Source organism: Trachypithecus francoisi, unplaced genomic scaffold (genome assembly GCF_009764315.1).
Source record: "Trachypithecus francoisi isolate TF-2019V2 unplaced genomic scaffold, Tfra_2.0 Lachesis_group3, whole genome shotgun sequence".
In the NCBI taxonomy this organism is placed as follows: Eukaryota; Metazoa; Chordata; class Mammalia; order Primates; family Cercopithecidae; genus Trachypithecus; species Trachypithecus francoisi.
Window position 1 is genome coordinate 159,874,514 of NW_022681468.1, and position 25,817 is coordinate 159,900,330.

The window sequence follows — 25,817 nt, forward strand, 5'->3', positions numbered from 1 at the left end:
GCAATGTTCTCAATGTCCTCCGGAGCTGAGTTCTCGGCGGAGGGCTTGGGATTCTCGAACTGCAGAAAAGCGGCATCTTGGATCTTGGATTTCTGCATTCGAGAGACGCTCCTGTCCGCCACACCTGCGGCCCAGCGCTCGGAATTTCCCTCCTGTCTGCTCCCAGCCCGTCTCCCCGTCCTCAGCGCCCCGCGCGCCCATCCCGAGCCGGCCCCAGGCTCTGAGGGCTCGGCCGGCCCGCCGCCCGGCTCCCGGGCCCCTCCGCGCCGCCGACCTAGGGCTCTGCCGCGGAGGCTGGTGCCCTTGTCCTTGATGCGCTGCCGCCCCCGCTCTCCTTCCGCAGACCCGCTACAGCCAGGGCGCTAGGCGTGAGCGCGGAGGCTGGGCCGCGAGGACCGCACCTGCGCCTTTCCTGCCCGGCTCCCGGCTCCCGCTCCGGCCCCAGCTGGGGCCCATCGCACGGCGGCGGGGCTCGCGCCCGGGGACGGCTGCGGCTCGCGCCCGGTACGGCAGCAGCGGCGGCTCGCGCCCGCGCTCGGGCCGGGGAGCGCGCGGGGCGGGCGGGGGAGGGCGCAGCGAGGCGCGGCGCGGCCGGCGGGCGGGCGGCGCGGCGGCGGCGGCATGGGCGCGGGCACCGGCGGGGGCTGCGGGCTCCCGGCTCCCAGCCCGGCCCGGCCCGCTCCCGGCGCGCGGCCGCCGCGGCCCCCGTAGCCGGCTGGGAGGCCGTCCCCGCACCCGACGCAACTTGCCTCGGACCCTCTGTGAGGAGAGGCGGCGGCGGCGGCGGCGCGCGCCGGGCCGGGCGAGAGCGGGCGAGGCGTGCGGGCGCCCGGCGCGATGCCTCCGGCCGGCGGCTCCAGAGCGCCGCGTCCCGCCGCGCTGCCCCGCAGCCTGTCCCGCCTGCGCGAGTGCCCGGGCCGCTCCCGCATCGTGCTGGCGCTCGGGGCCACGCAGATGGCGCTCGGATGCCTCATCGTGGCAGTCAGCTTCGCCGCGCTGGCGCTCACCACCTCGGCCCGCGTCCGCCACTCCTGCCCCTTCTGGGCAGGCTTCTCGGTGAGTGTCCGCGGCCAGACGGGGACGGGCTCCGGGTACTGCGCGGGCCGGGGGAACGAGGCGCTGCAGCCGCCGGGACGCCACCGCGGGCGGCAAGTTCCAGGTGCTAACGCCGGGGCCGAGCAGCTGCAGCGCGGGGCGCAGTTCGAAACTCCGAGCAGAATAACTCCAGGGCCCGGCTCGCCGCTCTCAGAGCATCGCGTTCCCGCTCCTATTGCGCTGATTCCCGGAGTTACTTTTCTTAGAGAAAACAGCAGCCAGGCGCCCGCCGTCCTCCGAGCCCGCAGCGGCCGGAGGGAGCGCCGGGGACCGCGCGCGCCGGGGACACGACCTCGCCAGCCGAGCGGCGGAGGCCGAGGCGAGGAGGTGGAATCCGAACCCGGAGCAGAGCAGCGTGTGTGCGCGCCTCTTGCCTTCGCGGCTGCCCTGGCCCGGGGTGTGAGGGGGTGGGCGCGGGGCGCGTTCCGTCGGGTTTTGGGTCAGTCCGGCTATCGGGGACCGGCCAACCCCCTGTGGTCACTCGTCGACTTGGCTTCGGGCACTTCTGGTTTCCCGCGTCCGCCCAGAACAGCGTGGTTTGTGGGCAGCGGTACCGGGCAGGCGACCCGCATCCGGCATCGTGGGGCAGGGGTCTGGGGGAGGGGGGCGGGGGGCGGGTACGGTGCGGGGGCCGTGGCTGCTTTCTGAGCTCCAGACCTTAAGGATGACCGATTTTCAGACTCTTAACCACCAAATCAGAGAAGCCAGTGATGAACAAATCTCCATAAGAGAAAGACACCGGGACATCTCTATTAAAGTGACTGTCCCCAAGAGTTAATTTTTGGCATTTTGTAGCATTTTGATGCAAGTTGTTTTTTTCCCTATATTAAAAAGAATGGACGTTATGGGAATGGGAGAGATACATATGCAGAGCAGATATTTATGAAGAGAGGCACTTGTTTTGAGAACTCTTGACATCTGTAACTGCGTTTGGTGTATCGTGCTGAAATACATCGCATAGGCTTGTAAACTCAGTATGTTTTAATTCCATCTACAGAAATCCAAACCAGTCCTTTATAACTAATGTTTGCTATTCTTGAGTTTTAAAATTTGAAAAAATTCGTCCAGCCTTGCTTATTTGTTTTTTCATAATTGTCTTTGTTCTTTAAGTTCATTGCATGGCTTTTACCATAAGATCTGAGCAAAATTGCCTCTGGAACACCTCGATCGATACAGGTGTGGTTGTTCATCCTAATGGGGGTATTAACTTTCAAAGCTTATTTCAAGGGTGAGCCTTGGAGAGCTGAATAGGAACAACAGACTGTGTGGTCACAGCTGGGAGTGTTCAAATAAAAGAGAGGAGGTTGGAGGCAAGCACACGGGAGCCATGATTTAAATGCCCCTCTCCATATAGTTTTCACACATCTGTTGCTCAGTTTTTACCATTATTTAATATGCATTGTTTTCATGTCTGTCTAGCGGGCATTGAGGTTAAAGTCTGCTGGAACCAGCCTACAGGTGGCAGACTGGTGAATTAGCTCCACTTGCTGGCTCCTCCCTGAGGCCCCCCTTCCTGGTTTAGCCTTGGGTTCCCAAGGGTGTGGAGAGAGAACTGCCTCTTAATAATAAACCTAAAGGGGAAAACATTAATTGGACGCAGTAGAAAGGCCTATTTATGTGAAAAGTGCACATCCCCTACATTTTAAAGAGTTAAATAAATGTGTAAACAGTTAATTCGGCCGGGCGCGGTGGCTCAAGCCTGTAATCCCAGCACTTTGGGAGGCCGAGACGGGCGGATCACGAGGTCAGGAGATCGAGACCATCCTGGCTAACACGGTGAAACCCCGTCTCTACTAAAAAATGCAAAAAACTAGCTGGGCGAGGTGGCGGACGCCTGTAGTCCCAGCTACTCCGGAGGCTGAGGCAGGAGAATGGCGGGAACCGGGAGGTGGAGCTTGCAGTGAGCTTAGTTCCGGCCACTGCACTCCAGCCTGGGCGACAGAGCAAGACTCCGCCTCAAAAAAAAAAAAAACAAAAAAAAACAAAAAAACAAAAACAAACAAACAAACAAAAAAAACAGTTAATTCAGTTTGCATTTGCAGTGTTATTCTCTTCAACATCTCTAACCTATTTTTCTTTTTTTGCCTTAAGAGGCAGGATCTCACTGTTCTGCCCAGGCTGGAGTGCAGTGGCACTGTCATAGCTCACTGCACCCTGGAACTCCTGGGCTGCAGCGATCCTCCTGCCTCTGCCTCGCAAGTAGCTAGGACTGCAGGTGTGTACCACCATGCCTGGCTAATATTAAAAACTTTTTTTTTTTTTTTTAAGAGATGGGGTCTCATTATGTTGCCCAGGCTGGATTCAAGGGATGCTCCTGCCTCGGCCTCCCAAAGCACTGAGATTACAAGCTTGAGCCACTGTGCCCGGCCTATAACCTGTTCTAACTTCTTATGATTCAGAGTAATTCCATACAGTTCTCCTACATATGGACATTCCTCTAGGCTCTGGAGATCAACAATGAACACAGCACACTCTGCTTACATTTTGGAGATTATAAGATGACTTCTGTCCTAGGTCCTCCATCTCCCACCCGCCTGTTTTTTCATGGGCTTCTTTTCTGTCTTCAAACTTACTTTGCTGCAAGCACCTTGAAAGTTCTTTCAGTACGCTACAGTGTATACCGTTTTTCACCTGTTGTCTGCAACCCTTTGCAGAAATGATGATTGGTTCCTGCTGTATTGAGACAGGTTTGCATGTTAACATGGTTGTGAGTGGGAAACGCTGACCCATTGCCATATATATGCCTGCCTGCTGAGATTGGTGCAACTGCCTTGCCAAGGTTGTTCTTCATTTAAAAATGGCAGCCGGGGCCAGGCGCGGTGGCTCAAGCCTGTAATCCCAGCACTTTGGGAGGCCGAGACGGGCGGATCGCGAGGTCAGGAGATTGAGACCATCCTGGCTAACACGGTGAAACTCCGTCTCTACTAAAAAAAATACAAAAAACTAGCTGGGCGAGGTGGTGGGCGCCTGTAGTCCCAGCTACTTGGGAGGCTGAGGCAGGAGAATGGCGTAAACCCGGGAGGCGGAGCTTGCAGTGAGCTGAGATCCGGCCACTGCACTCCAGCCTGGGTGACAGAGCGAGACTCCGTCTCAAAAAAAAAAAAAAAAAAAAAAAAAAAAAGAATGGCAGCTGGGCTGGCTTCATACAGAAATCCACACTGTGGGGCTTAAGGCTTCCCTCTGGTTTCTCTAAATCTTCTAAAATGAGACCTATGTGCTCTTTAGCAACATACGGCTTTCTAGGCCCTCTCTTTGGTTTGCACATGGTGAAAACCCATTGTAAAAACAACTCTCCTAGATTTAAGAAACAAAATTGTTAGCTAAGACAGACAGCCCATGCTTAGTGAGCACTTACTTACTGTGTGTGTAATAGCCCATTACTCTGGTGGCCTCTGCCTGCTGGTGTTCAGGGTTTTGTGTGGTTCCCTCTGCTTGAGTTTGGACTGGGCCTCTGATTTGCCTTAGCCAGTGGAACACAGCAGAACTGAGCCTGACTCTGTTCTGAGCCAAAGCCTTAAGAAATCTTGGTACTTCTGCTGAGTAAACTGATGGGAAGAGGGATGAGTGACTTACCCAAGGTCACTCCGCTACGAAGTAGCTTTGAACTTAGTTGCTCTGACTTTTTAGAGGCCAAACTCCTGCTAACCATTAGGCAGAAGGGGGTGAAATAAAGCACGCTGGTAAAGGGGTCCACTTCAGCAAGGAGGCTCTCTGTTTCTTAGGAAAAGCATAAAACGTGCCTGGAAAGGTGAAGATACAAGAGAAATTTAAGGAGCCATTCCGTTGGGCCAAGTTGAAGAAGTTTAAGGTTGAAAGGGAGGATTCGGCAAGGTTGGAGACAGGAGTGGGTGGCAGGCCTGGCCGGAGGTCTGTGATGAACACAGAGCTGTGCAGTTTCCGTTGTTTGAGTACCCCTGCAGGTGGTTTTCTTGTGCTGGGCTGTGCCAGCCAGTGAGTCAGCAGGTGGATCAGTTCCCTTGTGGATAGACGTCCTGCCCATTTTGAGAGGTAATGAGCTGTGTTCATAGTTTAGAAGACTGAGAGAGCTGGATGGAGGTCTTGAATAGTTATCCTTTAATAGAGTAGTTTGTTATTTCTCTTGGAGATTTTATCAATGCCCAGAACTCAGGGGCAAACAGGTACATTGTGAGTTATCCACATTACCAGTTACATATGTTGATAAAGACATAGCCATTGTGAGCTGACTCTCTCTCTCTCTGTGTGTGTGTGTGTGTGTATTTTTCCTTTAAAAAGCAACTCCACTGGATTTTTTTCATACTCTGAAAGTAATATATAAAAAGTAAAAATAACTGAAAATAAAAAAGTGGCTGGGCATGGTGGCTCACGCCTGTAATCCCAACACTTTGGGAGACTGAGGCGGGTGGATCACGTGAGGTCAGGAGTTGGAGACCAGCCTGGCCAACATGGCGAAACCCTGTCTCTACTAAAAATACAAAAATTAGCCAAGTGTAATGGTGAGTGCCTGTAATCCCAGCTACTTGAGAGGCTGAAGCAGGAGAATCACTTGAGCCCAGGAGGCGGAGGTTGCAGTGAGCCGAGATCATGCCTTTGCACTCCAGCCTGGAGGACAAGAGTGAAACTCCATCTCAAAAAAAAAAAAAAAAAAAAAAAATATATATATATATATACACACACACACACACACACATACACACACACACACACACAATATATAGCTTTTGTCTACCCCAATTCTCTACCCATACACCACCGGTATTACCAGTGTTGTTTAATGTAGTCCTTACATGCTTTCCTTTATAATCATAAAATGTATTAGAATGTATATATATGTGTATGGAAAATGTTTCTTTTCTTTTTAAAAACAATTTACAAAAATTACATTATATCACCGATAATACTCTGTAACTTCTTTTGAAAATTTAATGTATAACGAATATTCCCAGCCATAACTCATTATTATTATTTTTCTAACACATTATTTTTAATGGCTGTGGAATAGTCCAAAGTGTGAATTATTACAAGTTATTCAGTTATTCTCCTGCTGGGAACAATCTCTGCTGGTTCTGTGTGTCTACAAACAGTGCTGCTTGTCCAGCCTGAGATGCCACTGCTTTTTTATTTTGAGGATCGACTCCCCAAAGTGGAATTGTTAGTCAGCGAGCATTCACATGGGGAGTTTTGTTAGCTATTTCTGGATTAATTTTCACAGAAGAATGTAGGCACATCCACCCACAGAAACCTACAGTGTGTGCCCCTTTTCCTGTCCTCTTGCAGCGTGGGATATTAGCAATGCTGAGCATTTTTATTAATTTAATAGAGGCAGAAAGATATTTCTTTGGATCTGGATTTCCATGGATACTTTATTATGTGTTGCAAATATTTTCTCATTTTGCTTAATTTTTGGTGTCTTGCCAGATAGGAAATTTTAAAACTTTTAATATAATGCATCAATTTTGGGAGTACTGACAGTTTTATCGTATTAAATCTTCCAATTCAGAAACAGAGTATGTCTCTTCATTTCTTTGTTCCTTATTTTATGCCCTTCAGAATATGTTTTATGGGGATGTATTCATGGTGGCAAAGTAGTTTTTCAATCTCCCCTGAACTCCTCCTGGAAGCTAAACCAGTCAGCAAGACAGCCATAGATAAAGCCCAAAGAGGATGTGTCAACAAAAGTGATGGGGACTCTCTCCCCTCCCCCATTCCCAGGACTGGGTGGGTGTGCCCAAACCACCAGCATCAGAAGGACCTGGAGAAGAGCCGCAGTGGCCTCAGGGGAGTGATGGGAAATGAAAGGAACTATTGACAGGTGGTGGAACCCAAAAACTAGCATGAGCTGCTCACTCCCAAAAGTAGGATGGAAGTCTGGTGGACAGACCTGAGAGCAACTGGCAAAACTGGCAAGGGACTCCCAGGCTTCTGGCGACAGGTGAGAGCAACCAACTGTGTGTGGATGTGGGAGAATCAGCATCAATGTGGTGGCACAGGCCTTGGAGAATCTTAGAAACGTACAGTAAGTCCTCCCTTCTAGAAGGACAGCACCTCACCTTGAGCAGACATTACTGGAAACATACACCAAGTTGAGCAGAAGACAGGTGGCAAGAGAAAATAAGTTCAGAGGGTGGAGGTGTGGAGGGGACCCCCAAGGAAAAAGATCTCCAAAACTGCTTTAACAGTGAAAGATAGCATCAAAAGCTGAGAGCTTAGAGCCTTGGAAAAGAAAGACTTAGAAGTTCTAGAGCTGGAGCAAAGGACTAAAGGCAAGAGATCTTTCTGAGCTTTACAAGGGTTCTGGACTTGATGCTGGGAAACAAGTGGATACATGGAGAATTCCTATTTTGAGTCTTTCACAGATCAGTAGAGCCAAGTGGGAAAGCTATTCTAGTCCATCCCTTCATGAGGAACTTTCCTGTTCTATTAGGAACTTCCTCCTCATTTAATCACGGACAGCAAAAAAGGAATACGATCCCACTTCATGCAACATTTATTCAATGAAAACGTGATGAAAATGAACATAGTGGTACTACTGAAAATGAGAGTACACCAGAAAAATTATAAATTAATATTTCAATATAAGCTAAAAGAAAATAAAGTTTCATAAGAGTAGTATGAATCAGAAACTTTGTTATACTTATTTATTTATTTTTATTTCTTTATTTCTGAGGCAGAGTCTCACTGTGTTGCTCAGGCTGTTGATCTTGGCTGACTGCATCCTCTGCCTCCCGGGTTCAAGTGATTCTCCTGCCTCAGCCTCAGCCTCCCAAGTAGTGGGATTTCAGGTGCATTCCACCACACCCAGCTAATTTTTGTGTTTTTAGTAGAGATGTGGTTTTGCTGTGTTAGCCAGGCCGGTCTCCAACTCCTGACCTCAGGTAGTCAACCCACCTTGGCCTCTCAAAGTGCTGGGATTATAGGCACGAATGACTGCTCCCATCCTGAATCAGAAATTGTAAGAGCTACAAAAGATATGGCTAGATAACAGGAAATTATGAAAGGAGAACAGAAAGATGTCAGAAAAGAGTTTGGAAAAAATGAGTTTCAAAAATGAAGACTAAATTAGAAGAAACACAGGAGCAAATATTCTTAGGAAGCATGGAAATAAAAATAGAGGATGAAAAGGAGAAAAATAAAAAAAGAAGGGGATAAAGTGAATTAAAGGAATGTAGGACACAGGCAAAGGAGGTCCAATATATGTATAATTAGTGTCCAGGGACAGAAAAACAAAGCAATAGAATAGCATAAATATTTAGAACTATAATGCAAGAAAACTTTCCTAAAATAAAAGAAGATTTGAAAGGATGCATTGTGTAACTGGGAGAAATCAATGGAGAATAGTCAGCATTGACATGTTTCCCTGTAAAATAATGAATTTTATTTATTTATTTATTTATTTATTATTATACTTTAAGTTCTAGGGTACATGTGCACAATGTGCAGGTTTGTTACATATGTATACACATGTGCCATGTTGGTGTGCTGCACCCATTAACTCGTCATTTACATTAGGTGTATCTCCTAATGCTATCCCTCCCCACTCCCCCAACCCCACCACAGGCCCCAGTGTGTGATGTTCCCCTCCCTGTGTCCAAGTGTTCTCATTGTTCACTTCCCGCCTATGAGTGAGAACATGCGGTGTTTGATTTTTTGTCCCAGCGATAATTTGCTGAGAATGATGGTTTCCAGCTGCATCCATGTCCCTACAAAGGACACGAACTCATTCTTTTTTATGGCTGCATAATATTCCATGGTGTATATGTGTTGTATTTTCTTAATCCAGTCTATCAGTGATGTACATTTGGGTTGGTTCCAAGTCTTTCGATTTTTTTTTCTTTTTTTTCTTTTTTTTGAGACAGAGTCTTGCTCTGTTGCCCAAGCTGGAGTGCAGTGGCGCAATCTTGGCTCACTGCAAGCTCCGCCTTCCGTGTTCATGCCATTCTCCTGCCTCAGCCTGCCTAGTAGCTGGGACTACAGGCGCCACCACCACGCCCGGCTAATTTGTATTTTTGGTAGAGACGGGGTTTCACCGTGATAGCCAGGACGGTCTTGATCTCCTGACCTCATGATCCGCCCACCTCGGCCTCCCAAAATGCTAGGATTACAGGTGTGAGCGACTGCCAAGTCTTTGGATTTTAAAGATAAGAAAAAAGAAAACGGCCGGGCGAGGTGGCTCACGCATGTAATCCCAGCACTCTGGGAGGCCGAGGCGGGCGGATCACAAGGTCAGGAGATCCAGACCATGGTGAAACCCCATCTCTACTAAAAATACAAAAAATTAGCTGGGCGCAGTGGCGGGCGCCTGTAGTCCCAGCTACTCGGGAGGCTGAGGCAGGAGAATGGCGTGAACCCGGGAGGCGGAGCTTGCAGTGAGCCGAGATCGCGCCACTGCACTCCAGCCTGGGCGACAGAGCGAGACTCCGCCTCAAAAAAAAAAAAAAAAACCTGACAGAGTGTGGTGGCTCACGCCTGTAATCCCTGCAGTTTGGGAGGCTGATGTGGGTGGATCACATGAGCCAGGAGTTGAAGACCAGCCTGGACAACATGGCCCATTTCTACTGAAAATACAAAAAATTAGCTGGACATGGTGGCACACGGCTGTAGCTCCAGCTACTCGGGAGGCGGAGGTGGGAGGATCACCTGAGTCTGGGAGGTTGAGACTACAGCGAGCTGAGATTGCACCGCTGCACTCCAGTCCGGGTCACAGAGAGACACCCTATCTCAAAAACAAGACAAAACAAAAAACACCAAAAAAAAAAAAAAAAAAAAACCCAACAACAAAACACACACGCACACAGAACCCTCCCTTGGGCATCAGGTAAAAAGTCCTAGTTATTTGAAGATATGGTGCACTGAATGCTCGTAGCCAAATTCTATGCTGAAAAACAATGAAACTCTCTCTTAATATTGTTTTCTGGAAATGTTTTGAAATAATTTATAACTTATAGAAAAGTTACACCACAGAACCAAGAATTCCTGTGTCTCTTCTTTTAAATTCCCGAGTTGTAAACATTTTATTGCATGCACCCCATGGCTTGAGCTTGTGCACATTCTCTTTCTCAAGGTAAAAAAGATCTCAATTATCATTAGTTTTTTCTCAGTGTTTTGGGAGAAAGTTGTGGATGTGACGCTACTTCACCCCCCAAAAACTCAGTGTATATTCTCACCACTCATGGATGCTCTTTTTTTTTTTTTCTGAGACAGAGTCTTGCACTGTCGCCCGGGCTGGAGTGCAGTGGCCGGATCTCAGCTCACTGCAAGCTCCGCCTCCTGGGTTTACGCCATTCTCCTGCCTCAGCCTCCCGGGTAGCTGGGACTACAGGCGCCGCCACCTCGCCCGGCTAGTTTTTTGTATTTTTTAGTAGAGACGGGGTTTCACCGTGTTAGCCAGGATGGTCTCGATCTCCTGACCTCGTGATCCGCCCGCCTCGGCCTCCCAAAGTGGTGGACTTAGAGGCGTGAGCCACCGCGCCCGGCCGTGTTTCTAGTTTCATAGACTCCTGGGACAAGGCAGTTTGTCTCTTCCTTGTCAGCTGGGTAAAATGTCATTGAGGTCTCCCTGCATTTCCACTCCGTTGTCATGCAAGGAATGAATTGTCGTTCTGATACATGGAGAGAAAAATGACGTGGCATCTGCCATGAAAGAAACCTTGATGTACAAGGGATGCAGTGACCCGGGGGAATCTCTACAGGCATGAGCCACCGCGCCTGGCCCATTCCTTCTACATTTATTAATTGTTATTCTACTGTAGGAAGAGCTTTCCCATTCTCTCCTGTGTATGTATGATGGATTTATGAATTCATTTTAGAACATGGGAGTGCAGATAACCTCTTCATTCATACTGGTTTCATGTCCTTTGGTTATATACCCAAAGGTGGAATTGCTGCATGGGACAGTTCTATTTTTAAGTTTTAAAGGAGCTTTGGTACTGTTTTCCATAATGGCTGTACTAACTTACCTTCCCACCAGCAAAGAAATTGTTCCCCTTTCTCCATATCTTTGCCAACAGTTGCTGTCTTTTGTCTTTTTGAGAATAGCCATTCTAACAGGTGTGAGATGATATCTCATTGTGGTTTAGATTTGCATTTTCCTGATGAGTAGTTATGTTGAGCATTTTCTCATATCCCTGTTTGCCATTCGTATGTCTTCTTTTAAAAAATGTGTATTCATGAACTCCAGCCACTCTCTCCTGTGCGTCTCCATTCTTCTAGCGGTTACACTTTCCTCTTTAACAATCTGTTTAAATCTGTGTTTTCTGTTAGTGCACCAGACTAAATGACAGCTGTGACCACAATCCTTCTTGCTCAAGCCAAATGGTTTCTTTATACTTTCACCACCCCCTCCTTGCCATCTTCTACTCTGTAGCCCCACAGGAAGAATCCCTGCCCTGGTTCCTTTAAAAATAATTCTTCAAAAGAAAACGGACCTTGAACATTATGCCGGGGTCTACATAATTTGAGTGTGTGAAAGAGATTTTTTTTCCTTTGTATTTCACCTTTTTATTTGGGGGAATTTTGAATTGGAATTTTGAGAAGGTCAAAAGTACTGTATCTGATAGTTTTGTTGAAGAGTAAAGAAATTATAATAAAACCTAGGATGGTTTCTTCAGACTCTGTTGTTTCCATGTTTGACAGTGAGTTTAAACCATGTGGCTTTTTTTTCTTTTGTCATTACAGAGCTCTTCTCAGGATGACAGTCATGGAAGGAGGGATGTTGACAGACAGCAAAGGCTAGAACAGGGCTTCCTCTAAGTCCCCAGGACCTCGCCCTCCTTGGTTCCCCATAGGCACGTACTGCTGGGAGCACTGCCTGATGAGGGAATGGGGTCCTCTCAGGGCCTTTGAGAACCCTACTCTGCCTTCGTGGTGGAGGTGGGATACGCAGTGGCTCCTCTGAGCTTTTCTGGAGCTCCGGCTACATGCCTGCCTGTGTGTTGGCCAGGTGCAGCCCAGCCTTGCTCTCCGGAGGCCAGGTGAATCTAAGGTGTGGTTCCCAGGCCCACTGTCCCCTGGTGTGCCCGGGCTTCAGGCCTACCTGAATTCTATTCCTGCATTTAGGCATTTAAAATTTTTTCCCCAGTTTTTTTTTTTTTGAGACGGAGTTTCACTCTGTCACCCCAGCTAGAGTGCAACGGTGTGGTCTCTGCTCACTGCAACCCTCTGCCTCCCTGGTTCAAGTGATTCTCCTGTCTCAGCCTCCAGAGTAGCTGGGTGCCATCATGCTCAGCTAATTTTTGTATTTTTGTAGAGATGGGGTTTCACCATGTTGGCCAGGCTGGTCTCGAACTCTTGACCTTGTGATCTGCCCACCTCAACCTCCCAAAATGTTGGGATTACAGGCGTGAGCCACCGCACCCGGCCTTTCCCCAGTTTTATTGAGGTGTGATGATTGACAAAAAATTTGTCATATTTAAGGTATATATCTAAGGTATACAGTATGGTGTTTTGATGTAAGTATACCTGTGTAATGATTCCCACAATCGAGCTAACATATCCATCACCTGACATAGTTACCTCTGTGTGTGTGTGTGAACATTTACAATCTACTCCCTTAACAGACTTCAGGTATACAAGACAGTATTATTAACTGTACTTGCCAGGCTGTACATTAGAACCCCAGTACAGATTCATCTTTTAACTGAAAACGTGCACACTTTGACCAACGTCTCCCCATTTTTGATATCATGTTCTGGAATTGTAGTTTCAATTTATAAGCTTGGATTGCTCTTAGCTCCACTTCCAACTGCTGATAAAAGTGTCATAATTTACCTGAAGGACATAGTACAGTGAAATGGAGGGTGATGCAGGCGGCCCACGGGAATGGAGGATGTTAAAACACTGGCATTTGCGGGGGAGGAAGGGGTGCTGGTGAGTCAAGTATTTAGGGTATAATAAATGTAAACAAACGACTTCTTTTGCATCCCAGCTACTAGAGCCTATGACATAATTATTACATAAACATTCAAGTTATTTGTTCTAAAATAAATCCATAAAGTTTAAGCTCACTCTTTTGCAGAGAAAACAGAGAACATGTGGAACTTCATGAAAAAGCAAATTTTTATTTGAAAAGTAAACCTCGAAGTTAACTAATTATAAGAGATGTGCTGGCTTCTCATCTGTAATGAGAAATTACAGATAATGGCTTTGATAGTGAATAGGGATAGTGATTTTGAAAGACATTTTTGGAACCCTCAGCAGAATTTGAAAGGATTATGATAATGTTACCTACTTAACATGTTAATAAGCAACTTAGCCACAGTGAGCATGTCCTCATCAGTCTCTTGATTTTAAAAAAAACCATATCTTTTTTCAATTATACCCGAGTTCTTTTCTACCATTTACAAAGGGATACTATGTTTTTAGAAACTGATTTCTGACCCAGTGTCAGAAAAAAGCAGAGGAACATAGCATCTGCTTTGCACCTGCCAATTCATTAAATCCAGCATTGGTGACACCCAGGTCCTCTCTCTGGGCCTGCCCCTGTCTTTGGTGCCTTGAGAGGGTATGAGACACCCCAGAGCGGACTCTTCAATAAGAGGAAGTAACACCTAGGAAACGCGAGTAGGTTAACAGGGCTGTGAGTCTGTCATAACATAGTCAATAGCTGCTCCCCAAGATCAGCTTTCTCTTTGGAGAAAAGAGAATGTGTTTAAAAAGTGTACTTATAATTATATATACATTTCATGATACTTTATGGCTTTATTGCCATATCATCAATAACAACAACAACAAAAAAAGAAGAAAACAAAAACCTTTGAAACCCCCTGAGCAAGGCACCTATCCAGTGACTTCAAAAGTTCTAGTTATGGTTGCTCCCAGTGGCCCTGATACATGCCTCTTGGTGAGTGGGGTGACATCCAAGAGAGTTTAAGGAAGTAGAGAGGCACTGTGTCTGTGTGGAGAAAGCCCTGCTGTGATATGCTCCCCTGGTACTGAAAGCACATTTCTCTCTCTCTCTCTCTCTCTCTCTCTCTCTCTCTCTCTCTCTCTATCGGTCTATCTGATGTCTCGATGTGGGCAGAGCATGTCAGCTGACGGCCTCACCTTTGGATGCTTGGGCTGGGCATAGGCATAGGTGAGCTGCCTCTCCTGCCTTATCTTGGCCTATTATGAAGAGTGTCTGCTCTGGGGTATGACTGCTCTGTTTGAAAGCGGAAGAGGCTGATGGCTCATTTCTTTGGGGAGTGCAGCATTCTTTTTCTTCTGCCTGAGAACACATACTAGTGCTGTATGTGTGTGTGTATGTGTGTGTGCGTATAGTAATATATATTACATATAATGTATATTATATATTATATATGGTACTTTTCATATATTCTGTTATCTTTTTCATATATAATCTTTTCATATATTACTGATTGTTTTCATATATTTCTGTTAGCATCATCACCATAAAACATACATATATGTATTAAAATATATATGTATGTGTCTGCATAAAACCATATATATGTGTGCTTTATGATGGTGATGATGATAATGATAACAGCAGTATATGTTCATGGAAATAAACATTCAGACAGTATGGAAAGGTACAAAATGAAAGGCAAAACCTACTCCTCATCTCCTGCCCTCCCTATTCCTCAGAGTTAAATATTTCAACCCTCTGTTGTGACTTCTTTGGTGGCAACACACCATTGTCTTCATAATTGACATCACTGAAGAAGCATCTAATGCTAGTCTGGTTCGTCTTCTTTTGCTGGTAACCTAACTTGCTCTTCTGGAAGCTGCTAGGGTCTACTCTTTGTTTTTGATTTTCTGATATTTTGCAGAACTTAGTGATGGGTCTGAGCTACTCTGTGTTCTTTCTTTAATGCCGAAATGTTTGTTCCTTACTTCCTCAACTTTCGTTTCTGTTTTATGGAACTCCTGTTCGTTAGGTGTCTGACTTTGTTGTTGTTGTTGTTGTTTGAGACAGAGTCTCGCTCCGTCGCCAGGCTGGAGTTCAGTGGCATAATCGCTCTTGGTTCACTGAAACCTCTGCCTCCTGGGTTCAAGCGATTCCCCTGCCTCAGCCTCCTGAGTAGCTGGGACTACAGGTGCCCACCACCATGCCTGGCTAATTTTTTGTGTTTTAGTAGAGATGGGGTTTCACCATGTTGGCCAGGATGGCCCTGATCTGACCTCAGGCCTCCCAAAGTGCTGGGATTACAGCCGTGAGCCACTGTGCCTGGCCAGGTTGACTTTCTATGTTGATCATCCAGGTCTCTTAACTTCTCTCTCACAGTTCCCACTGCTGTGCTTTTTGCTTTATAATCCAGGAGATTTCTTTAATTCCATCTTCTGGACCACCTATTGAATTTTAATTTTTATTTATTTACTTTCAGTTGTATAGATTTATGGGGTGGAAGTATAGTTTTGTTACATGCACAGATCGCATAGTGGTGAAGTCAGGGCTTTTAGGGTATCCATCACCCAAATACTGAACATTGTACCCATTAAGTACATCAGTGACACAGGGTTGGACAGTTGAAAGGACTCTGAGACTCCCCAGGGTATACTTGGGTGAGGCTTTCCTTTTTTTAAGAGTCGGGGTCTTGCTGTGTCACCCAGGCTGGAGTGCAGTGGTGTGATCACATTTCACTACAACTTCAGACTCCTAGGCTCAAGTGATCCTCCCGAGTAGTTGGGACTACAGGCACTCAGGAGCATGCCCAGCTAATTTTTAAATTTTTTGTAGAGATGGGTTCTTGCTGTGTTGACCAGGCTGGTCTCAAACTCCTGGCCTCAAGCAACCCTCCCACCTCGGCCTCCCAAAGTGTTGGGATTACAGGCATGAGCCACTTTGCCTGGCCCTAAGGCTTTCAGAAAGGGAAATGGTGCAGGACAGGAGGAGGAAGGTCACACAGGCCAATACCAGAGAGGTCCAGCCTTCCCATGTGCTGCTCCCAGAGGCCTTTCTCTGTCACACGGGATGCACTTTGTCTTCAGATTGTGAATCATTAAGATGTTGGCGAGACTCTTGGCCTTGGGAGCAACAGGCTCATTGGAGGAGGAGTCTTTCCTACCCCTTTGGTCAGGTATCTAGAACCAGGATGCATGATGAGTTCAATAACAAAAACTGCAGACCATTATGCTGAACATTTTGTATAAACAATCTGACCACACAGCTTGCCCCCTGGTCAGTCTTGGACCCAACCATGAATTGACATTAGTTGCTAGTTGTTACCTTTCATCTTGGTTTGGCTGAAGATCTGAGTGGTGGTTCTAAGCCTCCTGGAGACTTTAGCACAGGGTTGCAACAGAACAGGTGAGATCAACTTGTTATTTTATACAGTATTTTTAATTCTCATTTATATTTTCTGCCACTTTTTCTTAGTATTTGTCTTACCTTTTGGTTGCATGTTTTTTTCATTTCTACCTGAGGGTACTAATTGGAATTAAGTAAGATAAGTTTTGTAGTTTCCTCCAGGGTCAGTTTTTCTGTGTATTGCTCTAAATCTTTATCTTTGATAGTTTTGGTTTTCCTTAACAGTCTGGTGGCCCTTGGTTGTCCTTTAATGTTTATACGGTTGATTAAAAGGTGCTTGGCATGTGTTCCTGTATGTCCCTGACCTCCCCATCAAATGAGGGAGTGGCCTAGCTCTGTCTGGATGTGGGCAGAGCATGTCAGCTGGCGGCCTCACCTTTGGATGCTTGGACTGGGCATTGGTGAGCTGCCTCTCCTGCCATATCTTGGCTAATATAAAGAGTGCCCGCTCTGGGACATGACTTCTCAGTTTGAAAGCAGAAGAGGCTGATGGCTCATTTCTTTGGGGAGTTCAGCATTATTTTTTCCTCTGCCTGCGAATGCGTATTAGTGCTGTAAGTGCTGGTGTGAGGCATGGGGGTCTGGAGACCTGGGGTCCCTCTGTATTTCTGCAGGTAGCCTTTAGTCACCTGGTTTTTGATCCCATTGTTTGCTTTTGCTGTTGGAACCTGTGGACTCTGGGGGTTCCTAGGTGCAGCTCATCTTATCACTCTAAAGCCTCTTTCCTTCATGTGCTGGTTTGAGACTCTTCTCTCTGCTTCCTCTGCCAGTAACTAGTCTTAACTTTTATTCGTAGCTTTCAATGGCCGTCTTTCTCTCCTCTTCCACCCAAATGAACTCCATCAGCAGGAGAACTCCAGGGGAGCAGCTCACAGTCTCAGAGACTGATTAGCAGGGCCCATTTCCAGCTGGCTCTCTCTTGAGTCCTGACCCAGTTTTCCAAGTTTCATGCTATATCTCTCTTTCCTTAGCCTGGTGGAAACTGTTTGGACCTCACTCTAGTTATTGCAAGAGTAATAGTTTTGAAAATTTAAATTGACCCATTTTTTTTCTTTCTGTAAATCATATTGCCCTGCAGCTCTCCCACCCATTAAATCAAGGGTGTTCATTGCTTTGGGGGAAGAGTAGGTACTATCTAGAACAAAGACCTCATTACTCCGCTTTGAGTCCCAGCACTGACTTTCTTCAGTCTCGAGAGAGACTCCAGTCATGAAAACCAAGCTTTGTGGCAAGACAAAAAGAATCATATTCCAGAAGTTTTCTGTTATATACTGAGAGCAAAGCTAGGAGGCCTGAAAATGATTTTATTCTTCAGTCCCAAGGTGGCAGGATGGAGGAGATGATGGGAGAGAAGTTCCCCTCCAGCAGGGAGTGGAAAGGAAGGGGAAGGAGAAAGCCATCTGAGTCTGGGAGGAAGGACTCTGAGCAGGTGGAGAGATTTGGAGGTGAAGAAGCTTCTTGGGTCCTCAAGAAGGGACATAGCACCATAGCACCCTGTACTACCCTACATGATTGAATGAATAAGGACTGGACATTGGCCATCTGTCCCCTTGGCCTCCATGTCTTCCACCATGATGGAGGAGCCATAAGATAGCACTGGGGGAGGAAAATGTGTATACCAGAGATAGACAAACTTTTTCTGTACACAAGAATCAGTGTTTAGGCTTTGTGGTCATTTGATCTTCTGTGGCAACTACTCAACTCTGCTGTCATAGTGTGGAGGCAGCCATAAACCATTCGTACATGAATGGATATAGCTGTGTTCCAGTATAACTTTGTTTATAAAAGCAGCAGGCCAGATTTGTCCCAGGGATCATAGTTTGTTGACCTCTGGTCTAGAAGATTGGGTCTGAAATTTCCCGCGGACAGTGTGTAGAATAAAGACACCTGCAAGTTTCCATGTTGCTGTGGGACATGTTAAACATAGCAGAGAGGGAAGAGACAGGTGCTGCCACTCAATGGTGGGCAAACAGACCTCCCTAGATGAGACTGTGGGGCAGACCTCCATAGGTGGTCTATGTGGAGGTAGCCCAGTGGAGACTGTAGCCCAGTCTCAGAGAATCCTCAGGGCCACCCAAAACAGAGGTGTAGCGGAGCAGCAAGGGGGAATGGCCATGCTCCCTGGGGATGATGATTGTGCAGTGAGTGCCCCTGCAAGGGACACCCTGGCAGTGGACACAGCAAGGGCAGGGCTGACACTGAGAGATGGGGCCAGTGGAGCTTCACTGCAGCTGGTTAGCGGGAGGACATTCCTGGGCCCAGACTCCCCTCTCTCTGCCCCACATGCCACTTCTGTCACTCACACAGGTCTCTGCATCTGAAGCTGTTACCTCTCTCCTCCTGACATCCCCCATTACTGACTTTACCTCTGCACTTGAGCAAGTCATAGACACTTAAAATTCAGGATGTCCCCAACCAAGTTGCTCAGTTCCTCTCCAAATTAAGTGTCTTCCCCTCTGTTTTCAAGGAGTGGAACCACCATTCACCCAGTTCCTCCAACCAGACACCAGTGGTCCTTCCAAACATAGCCTCTTGTCATCCTACTGATTCTTCTTCAGAAATACTGACTTCTGCCCGCTGTGTCTCTCTTACCCAGATTATTCTGGTAGCCCCGTTAACTGGCTTCTCCACTTCTGCTCTTGTCCTTTCAATCTGCCCTTCACACAGCATCTGGAGAATCTTTATGATGCAAATGTGAAATGTCATATTCAGTTCCAGTTTTGGCCACTGTGGACCAGGTATTGGGACTAACCCCATGTCTAAGAGCTAGCAGAGCTGGATAGGTTGAATATGGGTTAGGTCAATGTGGTAGGTGGAATTGTCGTCCCCCAGAGGAGCCCACATCCTAATTCCTAGAAGCTGTGAATTTGTGTCTCACATGGCAAAAAGGGACTTCATGGATGTGATTCGGTTAAGGATCGTGAGAGAGGGAGACTATCCTGGATTATGTAGGCAGGCCCTGTGTAATCATGGGGGTTCTCCTAAGAGGGAGACAGAAGATCTGAGTCAGTAGTAGGAGGTGGGTGATGAACGCGGTGACTGGAATGATGAGAGGAAGAGAGTTATGAGCCAAGGAGGCCAGGCACGGTGGCTCACGTCTGTAATCCCAGCACTTTGGGAGGCCGAGGCGGTCGGACCATGAGGTCAGGAGATCAAGACCATCCTGGCTAACACGGTGAAACCCCGTCTCTACTAAAAATACAAAAAACTAGCCGGGCGTGGTGGCGGCGCCTGTAGTCCCAGCTACTTGGGAGGCTGAGGCAGGAGATTGGCTTGAACCTGGGAGGTGGAGCTTGCGGTGAGCAGAGATCACACCACTGCACTCCAGCCTGGGCGACAGAGCAAGGCTCTGTCTCAAAAAAAAAAAAAAAAAAAAAAAAAGAGTTATGAGCGAAGGAAGGCAGGCGGCCTTGGGAAGCCCAGAAAGGCAGGGAAGCAGATTCCCCCCTGGGGCCCTCAGGAGGAGCCCGGCCTGCGACCCCTAGAATTTAGCCCGGTGAGACTGATTTGTACCTCTCACCTCCAGAATGTAGGATAATAGCTTTGTGTTGCTATAAGTCACCAGGTTTGTGGCAATTTGTTACAGCAGCAATAGGAAACTAATGCCGCTGAGGCATTGGGGGGACACAGGAGGGGAGGGTTGTTTACCTGCTGGTGGTCCAAAGATGGTTAGTCAGAAATCCAGGGGGACTCAGCCCACCTTGTACACAGGCCTGTGTGAGGTGAGGGGAGCAGGCATGGCTTCCATACTGTTTAGATCCAAGGGCCTCCTCTGGTGAGTGCTGGTGGGGTGGGGACAGTCATCTGTATGTGAGACTGTAACTTGATCAATCACAAGAACTAATGAGTGCTTATTTTTTTTTTGCCAGACGCGATTCTAACAGTGTTTCACATCAACTCATTTAAGCCTAGCAGTAACCCCTGAGGAATGGGTACTACGTCTTATCCTCATTTTGTGCAGCTGACCCTTGAACAGTACAGGGTTAGGGGCACCAACTTCCTCTGCAGTTGAAAATTCACATATAACTTTTGACTCCCCTGAAACGTAACTGCTAATAGCCTCATATTGACTGGAGACTTAAATAGATGATTAATACATCGTTTGTATATGTGTTATACGCTGTATTCTTACCATAAAGTAAGCTGGAGGAAAGAAAATATCATTAAGAAAATCATAAGGAAGAGAAAATATATTTACTGTGCATTAAGTGGAACTGGATCATCATAAAGATCTTCATCTTTGTCATCTTCCTATTGAGGGGGCTGAGGAGGAGGAGGAAGAGGATAATTTAGTTTTGCTGTGTCAGGGTGGCAGAGAAGGAGGAGGTGGAGGAGATGGAAGAGGAGTTGGAGGAGGTGGAAGAGGGAGGAGGAGGTGAAAGAGGAGGTGGAGGACCAGGTGGAGGAGGGGGTGGAAGACAAGGTAGAGGGGATGGAAGAGGGTGGAGGAGGTGGAGGAGGAGGTGGAGGACAAGGAGGGAGGAGGAGATGGTGAAAGTGGAGGATAAGGTGGAGGAGATGGAGGAGGAGTTAAAGGAGGTGGAAGAGGAGGTGGGGGAGGAGGTAGATGTGGAGGATGAGGTAGCGGAGGTGGAGGACGAGGTGGAGGAGGTGGAGGAGGAGGTGAAGGAGGAGGTGGAAAAGGAGGTGGAGGAGGAGGTAGATGTGGTGGAGGTTGAGGTGGCGGAGGTGGAGGACGAGGGGAGGAGGGGAGGAGGAGGTGAAGGAGGAGGTGGAGGAGGAGGTGAAAGAAGAGGTGGAGGAGGAGGTAGATGAGGTGGAGGAAGAGGTGGCAGAGGTGGAGGACAAGGTGGAGGAGGTGGAGGAGGAGGTGAAGGAGGAGGTGGAAAAGGAGGTGGAGGAGGAGGTAGATGTGGTGGAGGATGAGGTGGCGGAGGTGGAGGACGAGGTGGAGGAGGTGAAGGAGGAGGTAAAGGAGGTGGAGGAGGAGGTGAAAGAAGAGGTGGAGGAGGAGGTAGATGAGGTGGAGGAAGAGGTGGCAGAGGTGGAGGACGAGGTGGAGGAGGTGGAGGAGGAGGTGGAAAAGGAGGTGGAGGAGGAGGTAGATGTGGTGGAGGATGAGGTGGCGGAGGTGGAGGACGAGGTGGAGGAGGAGGTGAAAGAAGAGGTGGAGGAGGAGGTAGATGAGGTGGAGGAAGAGGTGGCAGAGGTGGAGGACGAGGTGGAGGAGGAGGTGAAGGAGGAGGTGGAAAAGGAGGTGGTGGAGGAGGTAGATGAGATAGAGGAGGAGGTGGCGCAGGTGGAGGATGAGGTGAAGGAGGAGGTAAAGGAGGTGGAAGAGGAGGTGGAGGAGGAGGTGGTGGAGGAGGTAGATGAAGTGGAGGAGGAGGTGGAGGAGGAGGTGGTGGATGAAGTAGAAGAGGTGGAGGAGGAGGTGAAGGACGAGGTGGAGGAGGTGGAGGAGGTGGAAGGGGAGGTGGAGGAGGAGGTGGAAAAGGTGGAGGAGGTGGAGGACAAAGTGGAGGAGGTGGTGGACGAGGTGGAGGAGGAGGTGAAGGAGGTGCAGGAGGAGGTGGAAGAAGTGGAGGAGGTGGAAGAAGAGGTAGAGGAGGTGGAGGAGTAGGTGGAGGAGGAGGTGGAAGAGGTGGTGGAGGAGCAGGACGTAGAAGAGGTGGAGAAGGAGGTGGAGGAGGTAGAGGAGGAGATGGAAGAGGTAGAGGAGGTGGAGGAGGTTGAAGAGGTGGAAGAGCTGGAGGAGGTAGGGGAGGAAGTGGAGAAGGAGATGGAAGAGGTGGAGGAGGTGGAGAAGGTGGAAGAGGTGGAGGAGGTGGAGGAGGTGGAGGAGGTAGAGGAGGAGGTGGGGGAAGTGGAGGAGGAGATGGAAGAGGTAGAGGAGGTGGAGAAGGTTGAAGAGGTGGAAGAGGTGGAGGAGGTAGAGGAGGTAGAGGAGGAGGTGGGGGAAGTGGAGGAGGAGATGGAAGAGGTGGAGGAGGTTGAAGAGGTGGAAGAGCTGGAGGAGGTAGGGGAGGAGGTGGGGGAAGTGAAGGAGGAGGTGGGAAGGGAGTCAGGAGAGGCTGGCACACTTGGTGTAACTTTGACTGAAAAAAATCCACGTATAAATGCACCTATACAATTCAAACCTGGGTTGTTCAAGGTCAGCTGTAGATTGGAGATTGCCTGGGAAGCCCCACCTGGGCAAAGTGTTTGAGGGGAGGTTGGGGAGGGATGTGTGCAGAGGATGGGTGGATGGCCGGGCTGGTCTGGGAGGTCATGAAGAGGGCAGGCATGTACTGAGCCTGGGTGCTGGGGGCCAGCTTGGGGCCTGTGCCATGGTCTGCAGAGGTGAAGCATTTTTGGAAGTCCATGTGGCGTCACTCATCCTACCTGGTGGGCTGGGATGCTGGAGTGGGAGAGGGAGACCCCAGGCATGGGAAACAGCAGAGCCATTCTCCCGTGGGGTGGCTTCAGAGGCCTGGTAGGCATCGTGGGCAGTGATCACATGACAACAGGCTGCTCCTGTCTGAGCGCCCTCACACCTCTTTCTCTCCGTTTTCCCCCTACTCTTCTTGTTTCCAGGAGCAAGAAACCCCACCCCCACAGTATCTTATGAGGGGCCGGCATCCCCTGGCACAGGTGGGTGTTGAAGAAAAGTCTGTAGAATGACTGACTGTCTAATTCTTTAACCTCTCTGAGCCTCATTTGATCATTGGTGAAAAGGGGGATTAACTCTTAGTGCTATTTCCAAACCATTCTGCACTGTGGCTTAGAAGAGCTAGAGCAAGTTGTCACTTTACCCATTGCAGTTATCCAGGTATCTGATAGTGTGATGCTCCGAGCTAGGCGTTAGCGGTTGGCACAGGTTTCTGGGAATAATGGCTGGGGATAATTCCTGAGAGTTCCCAGGGAGGGGAAACAGAGGGACTTGGTAAGGACAGGCTGAGCTCTGAGGGGAGAACGGGCACCTCCCTAAAGATCCAGGTGGTGAAACAAGGTCCCACTAGGTATTTTTACAACACAGATCCTGTAAACAAGTTGTCATTTATTCCTTTTCGGCCCCAAACGAGTGCCCCACAGTGCCTGTAAGGGCGACCACGAAGTGAGTGTGGGTATGAAGCAGTCCCACCACTCCTACCCTCCGGTGTCTCCGCTGGGGATCCTCCGTCATCCAGGCAGGCAGCTTCTTGGTTCCAGCAGCGGTCGCTCGAATGGACTGTCTGAATTATGTAGATGCAGCAGGTGGCACTTTTGGGGAGGATGGGGAGAGGGGCCTATGACCAAAACTGTTTGCATCTCAACCCCTGCTCTGCCCAGTGGGATCCTCAGCTGCAGAGCTCGTCCCTGGGAGTGAGGTGGATGGGCGGAGGGCAGGTTGGAAGGACAAGAGCAGAAGTGGAGAAGCCCTGGGAATGAGGTGGAGCAGCTGGCATCTGCGCTTTGGGCTGTCAGAGAGAAGACACTAAAACCCCGTAGCTGCTCCCTGAGGGAGAGTCAAAGTTCAGGTCACCTAAGGTGGTATTGATCTAAGTCTCGACCTGAAAGAGCCCTGGAAAGCACAATGGGAACTAATCAGACAGGAGGTGAGTCTGGGCCAGAGACCCAGCATTAACACAAGGGCCTAAGATGGGGCTGGGGCCAGCCAGGTTTGCTGGTGAGGTGCTGTTGTAGATTTCTGACACATGACCGGCAATGTGTGAGAAAGACTAATCTTTTACATCTGTGTTCTTTCTAAGTCAGGCTAGCTCTGTATGCACTGGCTGCCCTTGCAGAGGAACTAGTGGATTATTTGCTCATAGGCAAACATCAGCTTTGAAGAAGGAATACCTTGAGCATTATACACTCCCAGGTGTCTCGGGGCAGAGTGTCCACCCCTTTGGCCATAGGATGGAGCGCTCTGGGGCCTAAGGTGGCTGCCCCATCCTGCGCCCAATCACACTGTGCCCAGGTCACACTGGCGGTGGGCGATGAGAGCCTGAGTTGGAGAAGAAGAGTCATGGGGACCATAGGTGGGGAACGGAATCCACATGTGCGGTGAGGGGGCCACCTACGTGGGGCTGAAGCCAGGGGAGAGAGAACTTTAGAGGACAGAGCCTTGCGTGGAAGAAGAGACAGTGATGGAGACGGGGAGATTTGAGAAGGCAGAAGAGACAGAAATGAGCGGGAGTCAGCCGGGTGTGTACCCTGAGAGATCTTGCAAGAAAGGCTCAGAGTCATTATCTGTTTTTATTATTCTTGGCAAAACTGGTTGTTGACATTTTTTGGGTATGAAAATACTGAGTAAACTAATGAGTAAGGAAACATTTAAAAATGTTCTCTGTGCTTTGGGAATCTCACAAGAAATTTTCCTCCATCCCTCCCTCCTTCCCTCCCTCCCTTCCTTCCTTCCTTCTGAAGAATGACTGCCTAATTCTTTAATCTCTCTGAGCCTCATTTGATCATTTGTGAAAAGGGGATTGACTCTTCTTGCCGTTTCCAAACCATTCTGCACTGTGGCTTAGGAGAGCCAGAGAAAGTTGTCACTTTACCCATTGCAGTTATCCGGGAGATAACTGTTGGAGAGGTCCTTCCAACAGGGTCTCTCTCTGTGGCCCAGGCTGGAGTGCAGTAGCGGATCACGGCTCACTGCAGCCTCAACCTCGTGGGCTTGAACGATCCTCCCACCTCAGTCTCCCAAGTGGCTGGGGCTGCTGGCATGCCACCACTCCCGGCTCATTTTTTAATTTTAATTTTTGTAGAGAGGAGGTCTTGCTATGTAGCCCAGACTGGTCTCAAACTCCTGGCTCAAGCGATCCACCCACCTTGGCCTTTCAAAGTGTTGGGATTACAAGTGTGAGCACTGTGCCTGGCCAGGAATTTCCCTTCTTTGGGAAGAAGCTGTCCTACCCATGCTGGAGATTCAGAGATGGGTGTGGGGGAGCTTTGACAGGGGTTGTGGGCGCAGATGGTGATGAAGAACGAATGGGTCCGTTTGTGCGCCGAAGTGTGTCTGACTCTGACCCCCGGGTCATGGGGGCCCAGAGCATAGTGGGCTCTGTAAGGAGGAAAGAGGTGGGAAAGAAGGGTGCAACCCTCAGAGGGGAGTTAGGGAGGGCTTGGTGCCTTTCTTCCTGGTGCCCGTCTTTTCTAGTTCTGAGCTGATCTGGCGTATGCCTGCCCGGTGCAGGTGGGGGATCTGGGAATCTGTGAGTAACCAGCTTACCGGGGTGGGTCACCCTGAGCAGCGTGGAAGGGCTGCGTTTACAGAAAGTGCTGCTCATCACGGTGGCTGCTGCAGTGGGACCATGCAGACTTCCTTAGAATAGAATGAAAATATTTTAACACAGTTTAATACTTTGTTGTTTAGAGGGCTTTCTTCTTTAAAATTATTTGATTAAAAAAATACCATTCAGTTGTTTTTGGAAATACAGAGTACCAAAAGACAAAACCAACCTTGTCCGGTTTAGTAGCCCTGATTCTTCCTTTGGGGAGAAGCTGTCATACACTGATTCATGGTCCAGGTAACCCCAGTGGGCATTTAAAGGACAAAAGTAAAACTTGT

General features: G+C 48.6%; 1 protein-coding gene across 2 annotated transcripts in view; it reads left to right on the plus strand.

Annotated features, from left to right (window-relative positions):
* The first annotated feature begins 643 nt into the window (after window positions 1–643).
* The window catches only part of FAM189A1 (family with sequence similarity 189 member A1), a 466,288-nt gene continuing 441,114 nt past the window's right edge, over window positions 644–25,817 (plus strand). Inside the window, exon 1 of one of the 2 annotated variants that reach the window (XM_033190738.1) lies at window positions 644–1,056. In XM_033190738.1, the coding sequence (XP_033046629.1) occupies window positions 838–1,056 (219 nt within the window). In that variant the 5' untranslated portion in view covers window positions 644–837. The remainder of the gene's footprint in view (window positions 1,057–25,817) is intronic. The other variant, XM_033190739.1, reaches the window with a different exon arrangement.